General features: G+C 41.4%; 2 protein-coding genes across 3 annotated transcripts; one reads left to right on the forward strand and one right to left on the reverse strand.

Moving 5' to 3' along the window:
• Window positions 1–1,457: 1,457 nt before the first annotated feature.
• On the forward strand, window positions 1,458–9,169 carry LOC115737657. Of its 2 annotated transcripts, none has more exons than XM_030669886.2 (8): window positions 1,458–2,105; window positions 2,938–3,306; window positions 3,377–3,636; window positions 4,838–4,955; window positions 5,154–5,525; window positions 5,615–5,746; window positions 6,469–6,597; window positions 6,686–9,169. In XM_030669886.2, the coding sequence occupies exons 1-8, from the start codon at window positions 1,962–1,964 to the stop codon at window positions 8,978–8,980; spliced, it is 3,819 nt and encodes a 1,272-aa protein (XP_030525746.1). In that variant the 5' UTR covers window positions 1,458–1,961; the 3' UTR covers window positions 8,981–9,169. The 2 variants fall into 2 exon arrangements, with proteins under 2 accessions (XP_030525746.1, XP_030525745.1); XM_030669885.2 differs by having other exon boundaries at window positions 1,460–2,105; window positions 4,814–4,955.
• Window positions 9,170–10,001: 832 nt separating this feature from the next.
• Window positions 10,002–12,799, reverse strand: LOC125312481 (metal tolerance protein 4-like). Its single transcript, XM_048282708.1, has 7 exons — window positions 12,544–12,799; window positions 12,062–12,234; window positions 11,520–11,718; window positions 10,964–11,142; window positions 10,706–10,856; window positions 10,354–10,487; window positions 10,002–10,222 (listed from the first exon to the last, which is right to left on the reverse strand). The coding sequence occupies exons 1-7, from the start codon at window positions 12,797–12,799 to the stop codon at window positions 10,043–10,045; spliced, it is 1,272 nt and encodes a 423-aa protein (XP_048138665.1). The 3' UTR covers window positions 10,002–10,042.
• Window positions 12,800–13,793: the final 994 nt, after the last annotated feature.

The following is a 13,793-nucleotide window of genomic DNA, read 5'->3' on the forward strand; positions in this document are numbered from 1 at the left end:
GGTCTCAGCAGATCAATGGAGGTTTCTCTTCTTGCTGAAAACATGGTAACAAAGATCCTCTTGAGATTTACCCATTGATCCATGAGCATTTTTCCTGTTTGGTGAACAATTCGGTTGATTACCGTCCCCCCATTATCGTCCTAGAAGCTACACAAGATCCACACCTTGTTCGAGCCCCCTTAGTCCGGCAATTATTCCTTGCTCTCATAGGACTGAGTAGACCACATGCTCTCCCCAAATCAGGCACCTACTAGAGGGATCTCACTCTAATATCATTTGTCAAGGGCCGATAGATTCTTAGCTCGAAATAGCTCGTGTAGTGTTTGACGAGCCAAGAAAATTAGGCCAACCTTTCTTCTTGTTATAAATATATTAATAACATGTGGATGCTTCACCTTTCACCATTTCATCTTCCAATGTATGTTACAAATACATTGATATACATTGATGTACATTGATACGGATTGATGTTTCACCTTTCACATTCCATGAGCGTTTTTTCCTCTCTCAATGTAATGTACCATCTAGCCTATAAATAGAGGCTTTTGTAAACTTGTTGATGCAATGAAAAGTGAGTTAACATTTGCTTCCGCTTCTCTCTTACATTCTTCTCTCATATTATATTTTCAAGTTCACTTTGTATTTCTGAGTTGATTCCAAAGATCACCGTTTACTTTTACAACACTTCTAAAAATTGTTCCTAAAAAGTGAGAGGCGTATATAAGTTATTTGTTATGACAAGCTTCATTAACATTACTCAAGTGAACCTTGTACGAAAGTTACGATAATTGTGGTGTTTTTGTCACTCAAAGCTAAGAACAAAGTTGACTTGATATTTTATCTAACAATAACGAAAGATAATTAATCTCCGTGCGTCGCGATAGTTCCAAACAATCACCTCTTTTCGAGCATTTGGAATTAACAATTTGTAAGCTAACAAATTACTTATGTCATGCCAAAAGCCATATTTTGATTTTCCCACCATATCAGATTTTCTCATTACCGCCGAGCCAACAAACTACTTTACCAAAAGTCGGAACTCATAAATGCACGCAAAGTGAATCCTAGCGTACACGTTTTTCCGTCGTATCGGGCTTTCCCCGATCATCACGATCCGCATAACAAACTCGCCGATCGGAACCCGAGTCGGATCCGCCTGATTTGGCGAAACGAAGCCTTCGCATCCGACATCAATACTTTCCGTAGAGACGGTCTCTCCCTCATGGAAAGACGGGCGAAATAAAGAAAGAGCGATCGATGCCGATTTCGCCTGAAAAGAACATTGCCCCCAATAGCCCCAATTTCTCTATAAACCACATAAGCGCTATGGCAACACAATGTGCCATCACCTTGTGATTTTATTCTTCAATGGTAATGCAATTTTTCTCACACGAGCGGTCTCTCCCCTCCCTTTTACCGTGGCCTCATTCCCCTATCATTTCTGTTACCTAAGCGCTCTCTCTCTCTCTCTCTCTATCTCTCTCTTTCTCTCTCTACACATTTCTCTTTGGGTTGCATTATATAAGCGGAGAACCAAATCTCGTCATCGAACCAAAACCCTGCATTCTTACCAAGCTCTGATCTCTCTTCGAGCTCTCTCACCCTCCCCCGACAAAAGGGAAAAAAAAATTAAAAATCCTCTCTTCCCCACAATCTCCGCAGGATTCGATCGGTTCCAATCCGCCCCGCCGATCTGCAATTCCGCCGAGTCTGCTCTCGCGATAGTTTCGACCGTCGAGATTGAGATTGGATTTCGATTTTGGTTGTTGCTGTTGTTGTTTTCTTTTTTCTCTTCTGTTTTTAATTATTGGACTGGGTTAGATTGCGATCGAGCAATCCGAATCGGAGTGGTGGGGGTTAGATTAGAATTCGCGTGAGGCAAATCTCAGTCTGCGGCGCGCGGCGGGGGATGGGCGGATTGTTATCTGGACGCAGGATATTGAATTGAGGGAGGGGAAACGATGCCTGGATTAGCTGAGAGAAATGACCAATCCAGTAATGCTTCGCCGGTGCCGTCGCCGCGCACTGCCGCGTCGGCCGCGATGGCGGCCAGAGGATTTTGGTCCAAGCAGCACGATGATGTGAGCTACGGTCAGCTCCAGAAGGTAGAGGGCTTGCGGCCGGATTTCCTGGTTGGGGAATGGTCAATTCGTTGAATTTGGATTATTTGTGTTGATCTGTGTGGATTGTTGTCAGTCGAATGAATGTGGATCGAGTCCTTGCGCGCTAATCCTCTTGGGAGCTTGTTTTGCACCCCATTAGGACGCTGTTCTTTTAGCTTCAATGGGCATTCTGTTGATTGGGATATCGGATCCTCTTTGAATGCAGTCTCTATTGCGCATACTTGTGGGCTTTAAATGGTAATTGGGTGTGTACACAATGAAGTATGAATTTGGCGTGAGCATATAGGAATGTATAGTTGGTATGTAATTTAATTTGTAAGTCAGTGTCCATTGTGGTAGTACCGTAGTATCATGTATCGACTACAGGCTGCACAGTCTTGGAGCTTCTCAACATTGCCAATGTGGCTATGAGGACAGTGGTGCAAAGTTTCTGCCCATGGTGACTCTTTTGTTTGGTTCAGAGTCCTTAGTGAAAAAAGAATGGAAGAATATCACCTTAAAACTATGAACTATGATACTGTCTAAAGTAAAGTAAACATGTAGAAGAAAATAAAAGAGTGAATAGTTTATGAGAATGAGAATTGTAGATGTCAACTTCATATGCACTTTTCTTTCTCGTATGCCTATTAAATTGTTTGCCAAGAAATGAAAATCACTAGGTAGTTTGTTCTCTAATAATGGTTTGTATAATTATGTCCCTCTTACTCTCCTCCGTCCCTTTTTATGTTTGGCTTTTGCCAGATGGATTTCTTTTGAAAAGTTAACATATGTATTGACTTATTACTAAGAGGGAGACCTGAAATTTTTATTGCAGTTCTGGAGTGAGCTGTCCCCACAGGCGAGACAAAAGCTCCTGAGGATTGATAAGCAGACCCTTTTTGAGCAGGCTCGTAAGAACATGTACTGTTCTCGTTGCAATGGTTTGCTACTTGAAGGGTTTCTACAAATTGTCATGTATGGGAAGTCTTTCCAGCAGGAGGGGGCAGTTGGGCACCTTATTGATAATAGTGCAGCCTCTTTGAAAACTCAGGATGAGGGTGGATTGAGTGTGACTAATAGGTGTCAGGAAGAGATTCAAGATCCTTCTGTGCATCCTTGGGGTGGTCTAACCACAACACGTGATGGGTCATTGACCATTCTAGATGGCTACTTGTTTTCAAAATCTTTGAAGGGGCTCCAAATTGTAAGTGCAATACTATATGACCATATCGTCAATTTCTTGTTATCACTTGCTGATAACTTGCTTGAATCAGGTATTTGACAGTGCACGTGCTAGAGAACGGGAGCGCGAATTACTTTATCCTGATGCATGCGGCGGGGGAGGTAGGGGTTGGATAAGTCAAAATACGACAAATTATGGCCGAGGACATGGGATGAGAGAAACATGTGCATTGCATACAGCCCGGCTTTCCTGTGATACACTGGTGGACTTCTGGTCAGCTCTGGGTGAAGAGACGAGGCAGTCTCTCTTGAGGATGAAGGAAGAGGATTTTATTGAGAGGCTCATGTACAGGTTTGTGGTTCTTCCCTTGTATACAACATGCAGTTAAAATGAGTGGGTTTTAGCAGGAGAACTATGTATGTTGATGAGGGGTCTGAATAAGAGCTGCGATATCCTTATGTTGACTAGAAGGTGGTTACCTAGAAATAGCTATGAATAGAGATAGGAAGCTCAATTTTGAGAAAATCCAGTTCTTCTACTAGTTAGAATACATTTAGTCCTGATTGTGTTTCCAAAAACCGACAATTACAAAAACTGACTAAGAAGGTGGTTACCCTAGCAATAGCTATGAATAGAGATAAGAAGCAAACCTTAAAGTTTTTCTTTAAGATCTCAATGTCAGGAACTTGTGTTTATAAGTGAACTATGATGCTGTAAATGAGACTTCACATGCTACCTGTTGTACCTTTAAAAGGGTGAGTCTGGAATGGAGAAGCATTAGATGCACTGCTGGTGGGTTGGCTTGACTGCTTGAGCCCCATAGATGTTTTTTTAGAGGTGGGGGGCATTGTGAGAGGAGTCAGTGATCTGGGTTTTGACTCCACAGACTCTCAAATTTTTTTGAGCAAAAATAACAGTAGGTTTCAGGGTTTGTGATACATGCTGTAATGGTGCGTATAACCCATGACTTTCCCATGTCTTTGTTCATTTGTTACCTGTTCTTTATAATCGGGGGGCCAGTATTTTCCACTGTAGAAAGAGAATTTTCTTTTCATTGCCTTTAGCTAGGATTACCTGGCCGTGTCCCAAGTATCTCACTGAACTTTCTCTTTCTTGATTCTTGAATCATTGTCTTGATCTTTGTCTTCGTCCTGCTTCTTAGACTGGTATTAGGAGAGATGTAGGCATTTTTTTCCTCTCCTTGTTGCCATGCAAAAGATTTAGATAGTTTATCTGAGGAATGGGGATTGCAAAATGTAATTGTAGACTTATGTGCTTGATTTAGAGAAATGGCCATACTGCTTAATCATTTTATAATGGCACAAAGGAAGTTCTTACATGAGGAACAGAACTTACTATGAGAGTATTTTTAATTTGGAGTGTGAATAATAGGAATTTGATTAAATCTTTTCTCCATGGAAGATTTTTATTTTTTATTTTTTTATATAGGTGTTTTCCTGTGATTTACATTCGTTGTAGATATAGTTCCTAAAATTATGAAATGTTGAAGTTTGGCTTGGATGTACAGGTTTGACAGCAAGAGGTTTTGCAGAGATTGCAGAAGGAATGTCATTCGTGAGTTCAAGGAGCTAAAGGAGCTGAAGCGGATGCGTAAAGAACCTCGATGTACTAGATGTTTCTGCGCTGCAGATACAGCCTTCCAATACGAGGTTTGTGATTTTCTATCCTCTTTGTTTGTTTTATTTCGATAATGGCTTCTAGTTTCCTTATCTGGATTGTGGTGAATCATTAAAAAGAGACAACTAGCAAATGAATCTATTCAATCGAAAAGGAAAGAAGTTGGATCTTTCATGAGACTTTGGATAAGTTTAATCAGCATTCACTATTATGCCTTGGCTGTCTCTCAGGTATCTGATGAAACTGTTCATGCTGATTGGCACCAAACATTTGAGGACTCTGTGGGATTATATCATCATTTTGAATGGGCAATCGGAACAGGAGAAGGGAAGTCTGACATTCTGGAATTTGAAAATGTTGGCCTGAGTGACAGTGTGCAAGTCACTGGCCTTGATCTTGGTGGCTTAAATGCTTGCTTTATCACTCTGAGGGCTTGGAAACATGATGGCCGATCTACTGAAATATTTGTTAAAGCTCATGCTTTAAACGGTCAACAATGTGTGCATAGTAGGCTTGTAGTTGGCAATGGTTTCGTCACAATTACAAGAGGGGAGAGCATTAGAAGGTTTTTTGAACATGCTGAAGAGGCAGAGGAAGAAGAGGTAGTTGAAGTTCTGAGCCATAAAGCATATGTTCAAATATATGATAGGCATGGCTCTAGAGCTTGATTCAACTGTATGTATGCTTTCAGGATGATGATTCCATGGACAAGGATAGGAATGAGCTTGATGGAGAATGCTCACGTCCTCAGAAGCATGCAAAGAGTCCTGAACTTGCTCGAGAGTTTCTTCTGGATGCCGCAATTGTTATATTCAAGGAGCAGGCATGTTAAATTTTTTCAAATTGCTGTCCTAGCTACATAGTCATCACTTCAATGTATCAACAATTATTCCGTATTCTACTGCATCTTGCTCATAGGCATCTTTTTCTGTTCCCTTGAGTGTTGTTGACTGCTCGGTGGATAATGTGGGTCATAAAGAGGAAATTCGAATTAGCTTAGTTGTATGTTTACAGTCAAGTGTTCTAACTCGATGGTATCGCTTAAGTTTAGACATTAAGTTCCAATTTTAATAGTCTGTGCTGTGTTGCTCGCAGAGCCATTTTATTTACATTTAGATAGCTATCGTCACTAAGCACAAGGTCAAGCTGTAATGTCATTTGCTATAATTTGAGTAGTTGTTGCCTGATTTATGAATATTGTTTAATGTTTCCTTAACTTGGAAAGGAACAGAAGAAATGTACTTTCCTGAATATGTTGATGCCATTTCTCAAGTGGAGAAGTAAGAATCATGTAGACTGGGGAGAGACAATAATAGCTGCATATGAGAGGACGATGAAAGTTTTTCATCAAATTGACAGTTTTGAGGTGTTGAAGTTTAATTTGGACTATTGAATTATGGATCATTGGGGTTCGTCCCACCATATAGAATAGATTTATCAAATATGACTGCTCAAGTCATTTTGGTCATTTGATTTTGGTGAAACCTTGTTTTGGTTCAGTTTGAATTCAGGATCTCATCTGACTTCTTTTGTCACGCTTTTCAGGTTGAGAAGGCTTTTAGAGAGGGGACAGCAAGGCAAAATGCACACAGCATTTTTGTCTGTCTTGCGTTGAAGTTACTGGAAGAACGTGTGCATATTGCTTGCAAAGAGATTATCACACTAGAAAAGCAGGTCTGTGCCTTGCTAAAGAAACACCTTTGCATTGAATATGTTTGTTCTCTGTGAAGTACCATGAACACTGCTCAAAATAACTTTGCAGATGAAACTTCTGGAAGAAGAAGAGAAGGAGAAGCGTGAAGAAGAGGAGCGCAAGGAGAGGAAAAGAACAAAAGAAAGAGAAAAAAAGCTTAGAAGAAAAGAGAGGTTGAAAGGAAAAGAAGGGGATAGAGAGAAAAAAGACATGTTGGATGATGTTCCTCCTGCTTCGTATGGCCTGAAGGATGAACCAAGACCCGGTGTCACAGAGGAGCCAAACGAGACTGCTAGCTGTGGCGATTCAATTTGTGACACTGGTGATGTTCTCACTTCCAAGTCCGGATCTTTGGATATAGAAGATGAAACATTCTCCAGTGGTGTAGAAAATTCATTTAATGAGAGTTCAGAGGTGGATTTTGCTGATGTGAAAGATGTGGCTGGTTCTTTTACGACAGAGATATCCAAGATTTCCCAGAGAAGACCAAAGTTTCAGAAAGAAGGATTACAGGATCAAATTTTCAGGTGGTGTGACAGACGTAGACCAGCTGTTGTTTCAGAAAGTAGTGCTGCGGCTAATCGATCTGAGTCAAGATATTATAATGATAATTTTGAATTTCACTCCAGGGGCATGAATGGATGGATTAGGCAGACAAGAATGAACTCACAGAAATCAAATTCTAGAAATTCTGGCTCCAAATACTGCGAGAAGTTTCTGTCTCTCAAAAACAGGATGAATGACAGATATGATATGCATTCGTGTAGCTGCAACGAGATCAACTGTCAACGAGGAAAGGTTGGTCCACATTTTGCTGGGTCCAGAGCAGCTCGCGAGGGAAAATTTGGGACCAGCTCAGAATCAGCATTTGATGTATCAAAGAATTTTCACCGCAGCAATAAGTATAATCAAGTGGATTATGCTCATAGTGTTGGAAGACCAAAAAGCAGAGTAAATGGTAGCAGCATTACTAGCAGGGATATGGTCCATTCCAGGAAAGTCTGGGAGCCCATGGAATCGCAGAAGTGCCCTCGCAGCAACTCTGATTCTGATGTTACCTTAATTGCCTCTAGTTTAAGTGTACAAGGGAAGGAGTCTGGTGATGATATTAAGTTGGTTGTTGAGTTGTGTTCAAGCGAAGATAGTCGAGATTCTATTGGAACTGATCAGAAAGTTTCCAATCGGAAAGACTTTACTGATTCTGGCAGTGGAGCCGGTGAAGTTTGCGAAAGCCGACCTGATGCTAATGCAGCAGATGCTCACCACTCAAGAGAAGCGACTGATGAGGAAGTTGGGTCATGTCTTGCAAGGAATGATGCCAGTAACAGGACAAGTGATTTTGTTACAAGTGCCACTTCCAATTCCGATAACTGCTCATCATGCCTCAGTGAGGTAGACAGCAATGCATCCTCAAACCACGGAAATATAGAATCTTCATCTACATCAGATTCAGAGGATGTCTGTCCACATTCAGAAAGAAGAGAAGCCTTAACCTGTGATAGCCGTTCTGAATGTTGTAAAGTCGAGGCGGAGGCAAAAGAGGTCAAGGACAGAATGGAGGTGCTGGGTGGACAACCAGTGTTTGGGTTTCCACTTAAAAGCATGGGAACTAGTGTTGCTTCTTATACACCAGTTAAAACTCCCCACTCCTCAAATGATATAAACGGGAACCTTAGTGTAGCTTCTGAGCATCGAGGAACGCTTCCCCAAATGCACAGTCAAAGTTTGTACTTCCAGATGTTTCAGGGTCCTACACCCATTGGTTATTACCCTCAAAATCTAGTTCCATGGCCAGCAGTTCACACTAATGGGCTAGTGCCATATCCGCATCCAAGTAATTATCTGTATGCTGGTCCTTTGGGGTATGGTCTAGATGGAAATTCTGGCTTCTGCATAGGGTATGATGCCATGTCACACTTAACTGCTGTGCCTAATACTGGTCCAGTTCCCGTCTTTCAGCCTGCTGTCAAAGCCAACAGTTACTACCCAGAGGAGAGAAACCACATTCCCAACCACAGTGTTAGTGTGAAGGACGCGAATGATGTCAACAAAGAGAAGACTGTCCAAACAGGACTGAGATCTGCGGAGTTAACAGACTGTGGGGAAAGCAGACAGAGGAGTTCTTCGGCTAAGGTGTGCCATGAGGACTCAGGCTTTTCCCTTTTCCATTTTGGCGGCCCAGTGGCTCTTTCAAACGTATCGACTCCAAATGTTGGGCCTGATGTAGGGGCGGACGGAAATATTTCTACAAAAGTTTCGACTGATCCTGTGGAAATTAATGCTGCTTGCAACAAAAAGGAAACTACTATTGAGGAGTACAATTTGTTTGCAGCTAGCAATGGAATAAGGTTCTCATTATATTAGAGTGTGCAGAGGTGGTGTGTGGTGGTCGTGTGAGAATTCAGTCCATATCTTCTTGTTTGGTCATATAGGTCTGAGTATTTTATGGTATTTTTTTCGTGCTCAATAATTTCCCATTGAATGTCACAATTTTCGAATACAATTTTCTCTTTTCGAGTTGAGTTATTTAATCGCCTTTCGATTTTTGCCCCCGGTATGAAGAAAAAGAAAACATCTGGAACTTGCCAAGCTATCATCATAGCAGGTTTCTCTGTATGAGGTTCAGATTCGTCTATTCATGGATTTAGACTTCTTTCTTCTAATGACAAAACATCTTGGCGTATCGACTCCAATAAAATTCTGTTATTTTGGCTTCCGGAAGGGTAATCATTGACAGTTGATGAGGACGATTACCGGATAGGAAGAGGGATGACAAATACCAAATCTCTTGAGAACTGTTTCTCTCTGGGAGTCACGCTAGAAGATCTCTCTCCTGAACGTGAACCTAGCACGAAGGTTCGCATGTACTCTCGCATGTCATGAGTTGTCGTGATTGTCAGAACATATGTGAAGATACTTTTGCAGTGTGCCTGATATTGTTTCGAGTCGATAAATTATGGCGTTCTCGCCCCCCCGTGTTTAGCAGTCTATCCTTGGGATCTAACCTGCAAATCTATGTCTAGGCATCCATGCGTTCAAGGTTTTTGTAACTGTCAACCCTTGGTCTCAAAACTTCCAGGGCACTGCCAACCTTCGTTCTCTTTCTTTGCTCCTTTGCTTGAACCCCCCATTGATCCCTCCACAGCTTATTTCATCCCACTTCTACAAAGTTACTCTTGCATCTGGTGTTGATCACGCTGATCTCATCCAGCATGTTTTCGTGAGCATCATGGATCGGTAGCATAGCGGACGCAGCTTAAAATACACAGCAGTTAAGGTCCTATAAAGCAACATTTGTGCAGATGGAAAAGTATATCAGCACACAACAGTTCCTCTTGTCCTTAGCTTACCAGTTACCTAACTCTGAAGTCTATCCTAGTGCTAGAGAATCCAAATGATGAAAGACCAGTTCGTTTGTAGGAGTTGTCAGTGCTGGTTATATGGGAGCCTGCTGAGCACGGAATGCTCCGGCTTGTGCTCGCACTCGAAATCTAGATGAACGAAGGCTCTTTCCACTTCAGGGAGCTCCTCAATCCTGATTTGCAATGATTCTCCGATTTCATGCGCTTCTTTCAGCGGTAAATCTTCGGACAGCTCAATATCTACCTGATATTGTCATGGTAAAATGTCCATTATGCAAACTAACTGAAATCGTTGTGTGGAATTAGCAACTCAAGCATAACAGGTTGAGGAGGTGCAACAAATCATTAGCACAAAAAACCCAAAAATTTACTAACCTCAACAAAGTAAAGGACACCAAAGGTGTATGCACGAACTGTGTCGACGCGTTTAATTTGAGGATGGTGTCTGAGGGCAAGGTATGTCAGTTTCTGCAAGACTTCAGGTGGAGCTGATTGCCCAACAAGAGACACTGAGAGACCAAACAGCAAAAGATTAGCACTGAGAAGAGATAGTGACTTTTATCTTCCTAGATCACATATATCAGTACAAAATTCTCCGCTAAGAATTGATGAAATGTTGACTTTTCTCACTAACATAATAGTTGACTTGTCATATTGCATACTTTGGTCGAACAAGGTCAATTCAAAATGAATCCCTAGATAGAGAAAGGAGAGAGAGAGGAGCTACCGGCATTTTCCAGAACTGTGCCGGACCAATTCGAAATTGTATAAACAGCGAGGACTACGGCGCCAAATGGGTCGATCCACCAAAAGAACTTATCCCCAAGAACAGCAGCAACTAAACCCACCACATTTGTCACCACATCAAAGTAATGATCCTGGTGGAATCAAAATCTTGTTAAAACGACTGAACCGTTTAGGCCCTAGTGCAGATGGCATGTTTTGTTGGCTCAACAAGCCTTGTCAATTTGGTCCGCCACTTTACCTTTGCATACGCGCGGACTATCGTGTTCCCCGAACTCCTGCAGTAGATCCAAAGCATGAGCTTCACTCCGGTTGCCGTCAGCATAATGGTGTACAACCACACTAACTGCTCTGATGTCATCCTTTCGGAAGAATGGTTTCTGATAAGTTGCTCGACGGCTTGGACAAGCACTTGAAATCCTGTATCTCATGGCAAAAGTAGATTTCTTTTTCATCTAGGTGTTTTCATCAAATCTTGATGAATCTCTAGAAATACTCTGTACCTTTTCCTTTATTTCCATTCTTCTGATGTGGCAAGATTTTTTGTAAACGTTTTGTGAAAGCTAGAAGACTGAGTTCTATCTATGTTTTTGCCTATGGCTTTACACAGTTATCTGATCAGATGTTTTCCACAGCAAGAGGATATATCCTAAAGCTTTTTTGCCTTCAATATTTAAGCACTAATAATGTGCAAGATGTCATTCAATTCTTACACTGCAACCTAATATGTCCTATTCAATGAATCCAAATAATGTGACTACAGAGTAGCAAAGCTGATAATCGGAGAAACTACTCACCTAGAGTGGCCATGACAGCGGCGAAGATGATAATGCCTACCGGCTGTACCCGAAGTTTCCCGATAGGATACTTGTATTTGTCTACCGTTTCCATCGACAGGTGCGTGAACCAGAGGATACCACCGGCCATTAGATCCAGCAACGAATCTAGGGTTGATGCTGCAATGGCTATGGACCCACTCTTTATCGTGGCATATATCTGGCAAAAAGAACATATATCAGCTCATCTAAATCATTCTTGGTGAAAAAAAAATTCTATATGCTGGACAGCATTTGGAGAACCGAATCAATTCTGACATAAACCATTGCCAAATCTATTTGTTAAGGTATTACTAATTTCCATCAATTATTTCAGATAAACAATCACAAACGTTTCAAAATAGAGACTTAGTGAAATTTTTGCTGTTTTATGCCCAATTTCACAATGTAGTAAGTTTCGTCCTTGAAGTTCAAAAGGCCATGAAGAAATTTTATGTAAATGCATACACCATAACAATGGATTCGAGTCACCGGGACGGTGGAATTAACAGTTCCATGCGTACCTTGAACACAAGCAAGAACACATTGGCCCAATTTGATATTTTCATAGCTCTTTCATGTTCAGCTTGCAGTTTGCTGCTCTGATCTTCATCGACGATATGAGGCGATTCAAGAGACTCGACCTCTTCGAATGACCTCAACGTGGCAAACTGTCTCTCATAGTACTCCTTCTCCCCTGACAAGCCAGGAAAATAAATAAATAAAGTTAACTGGAACGAGTTAGGAGTACTCGTAGTTGACATATGCATGACAGCATGAGTCTGCATCTTGGGATTTTTGGTTCTGTTCCATTGTACCCAAAAACCAAAAGCAAATCAGAAACATGAATCTCCATTTTCCATTTACGTGCGAAAACAGAGAGTGCTGAGAAGATCCGAGCTTTATCATGATATCCGGAAGAGTACGTGTCTATGCATTAACAAAAATTGAGCATAAACTACTCGAACCATGATTTATGAACAATGTCTAGAAACTGAAAGGTTACCTTCAATCAAGCCAGTGGTCTTGGAAAGGTCGAGATGGAAGGGAGACTCGGGGTCAAGCCCAGACCGGACCTTGTCTGGCAATCTCAAGTAGAACTCGCGCCTCAGAGCCGAAACACAGTTGTTGTTGAAGTCATCGGCGCCATTCACTTCCGCACGTGCACCATTCCGATTGTCCTGACCAGTCTTGTCGCCGAGACTCGGCGACAACAACGGCGTTTTCACGCCATGATCCACGCCACCGCCCCGACTCTCCATCGACCTTGAATCACAAACCCCAACCCACAACTCAAAACCAAAGCCTCTCTTTATATGATCAAAGAGCTCATGCAAAATATGAAAGCAGACCCCACCTTGAGTCATCAACTACGACATGAGTTCAAAAGAGGAAAAAGAGCAACACCCTCAGCACAACTTCTTTGCTCGTGCTTCACCGCTTGAATCAAAAGCACCTTTCTTGGTGCAATTCTTTTCGGAAGAAAATATGTGCATATCTTGAAGAAGACTACACGAGCCTATTTTTGCAGGTTTTATTAGAAGATTATCTAAGGTAACATATTAGTCAATATGTTCGCGCAATCCGGACCCAAAAAAAAAAAAAAATCATCACAGATATGCTAATTATTTCTAACTTAGGAAAGAAAATATTTTAGAGAAATATTGTAATAATCTCTAACACCTAAAATAAGCTCTCCCCAGTTACAAGCTTGAGGGAAAGTTAGGAGAAAAGTGGTTGGATATCGGCTTGTTGCTTTGCTCAGTATGACCGTGGTTGTGCTTTGTAAGTTGTAAATGCTTCTTAAATTGCATAGAACCCTATTCCTTCAGAGGCACAAAGATGCGCCACAACTTTTCTAAATTTCTATTTTTTTAAAAAAAAATTGTTAATTCAATCATTAAATAGGGTCTCGCTATCGACCCCTCTGAAGACACTTCTTAAATAGACTTAATAAGAAATAGTTTGATATTTGAAACATTTATTTTGTCTACCGTAACACGTGAAACATATTTTTTTAACTGTTTATTAAGTGTCCTGATAGAAGATATTAAATAAAAAAATTATTAACAAAAAAAGGACAAAAAGAAGACACGTTGCGAATGAGGCATTGGCTGAGTTGGTAAGATCCCCGGGCCTTAGACAGTTAAAGCGATGAGGTCCCGGATTCAAATCTTCCCGGCCGCGTCTTGGGAGACTTAAGCGGTGGCATTGGTGCTCATACCCCCACCACCCCGAGGAATAGTCCATTGTACG

The sequence above is a fragment of the Rhodamnia argentea genome, chromosome 7 (genome assembly GCF_020921035.1).
Source record: "Rhodamnia argentea isolate NSW1041297 chromosome 7, ASM2092103v1, whole genome shotgun sequence".
Classification (NCBI taxonomy): Eukaryota; Viridiplantae; Streptophyta; class Magnoliopsida; order Myrtales; family Myrtaceae; genus Rhodamnia; species Rhodamnia argentea.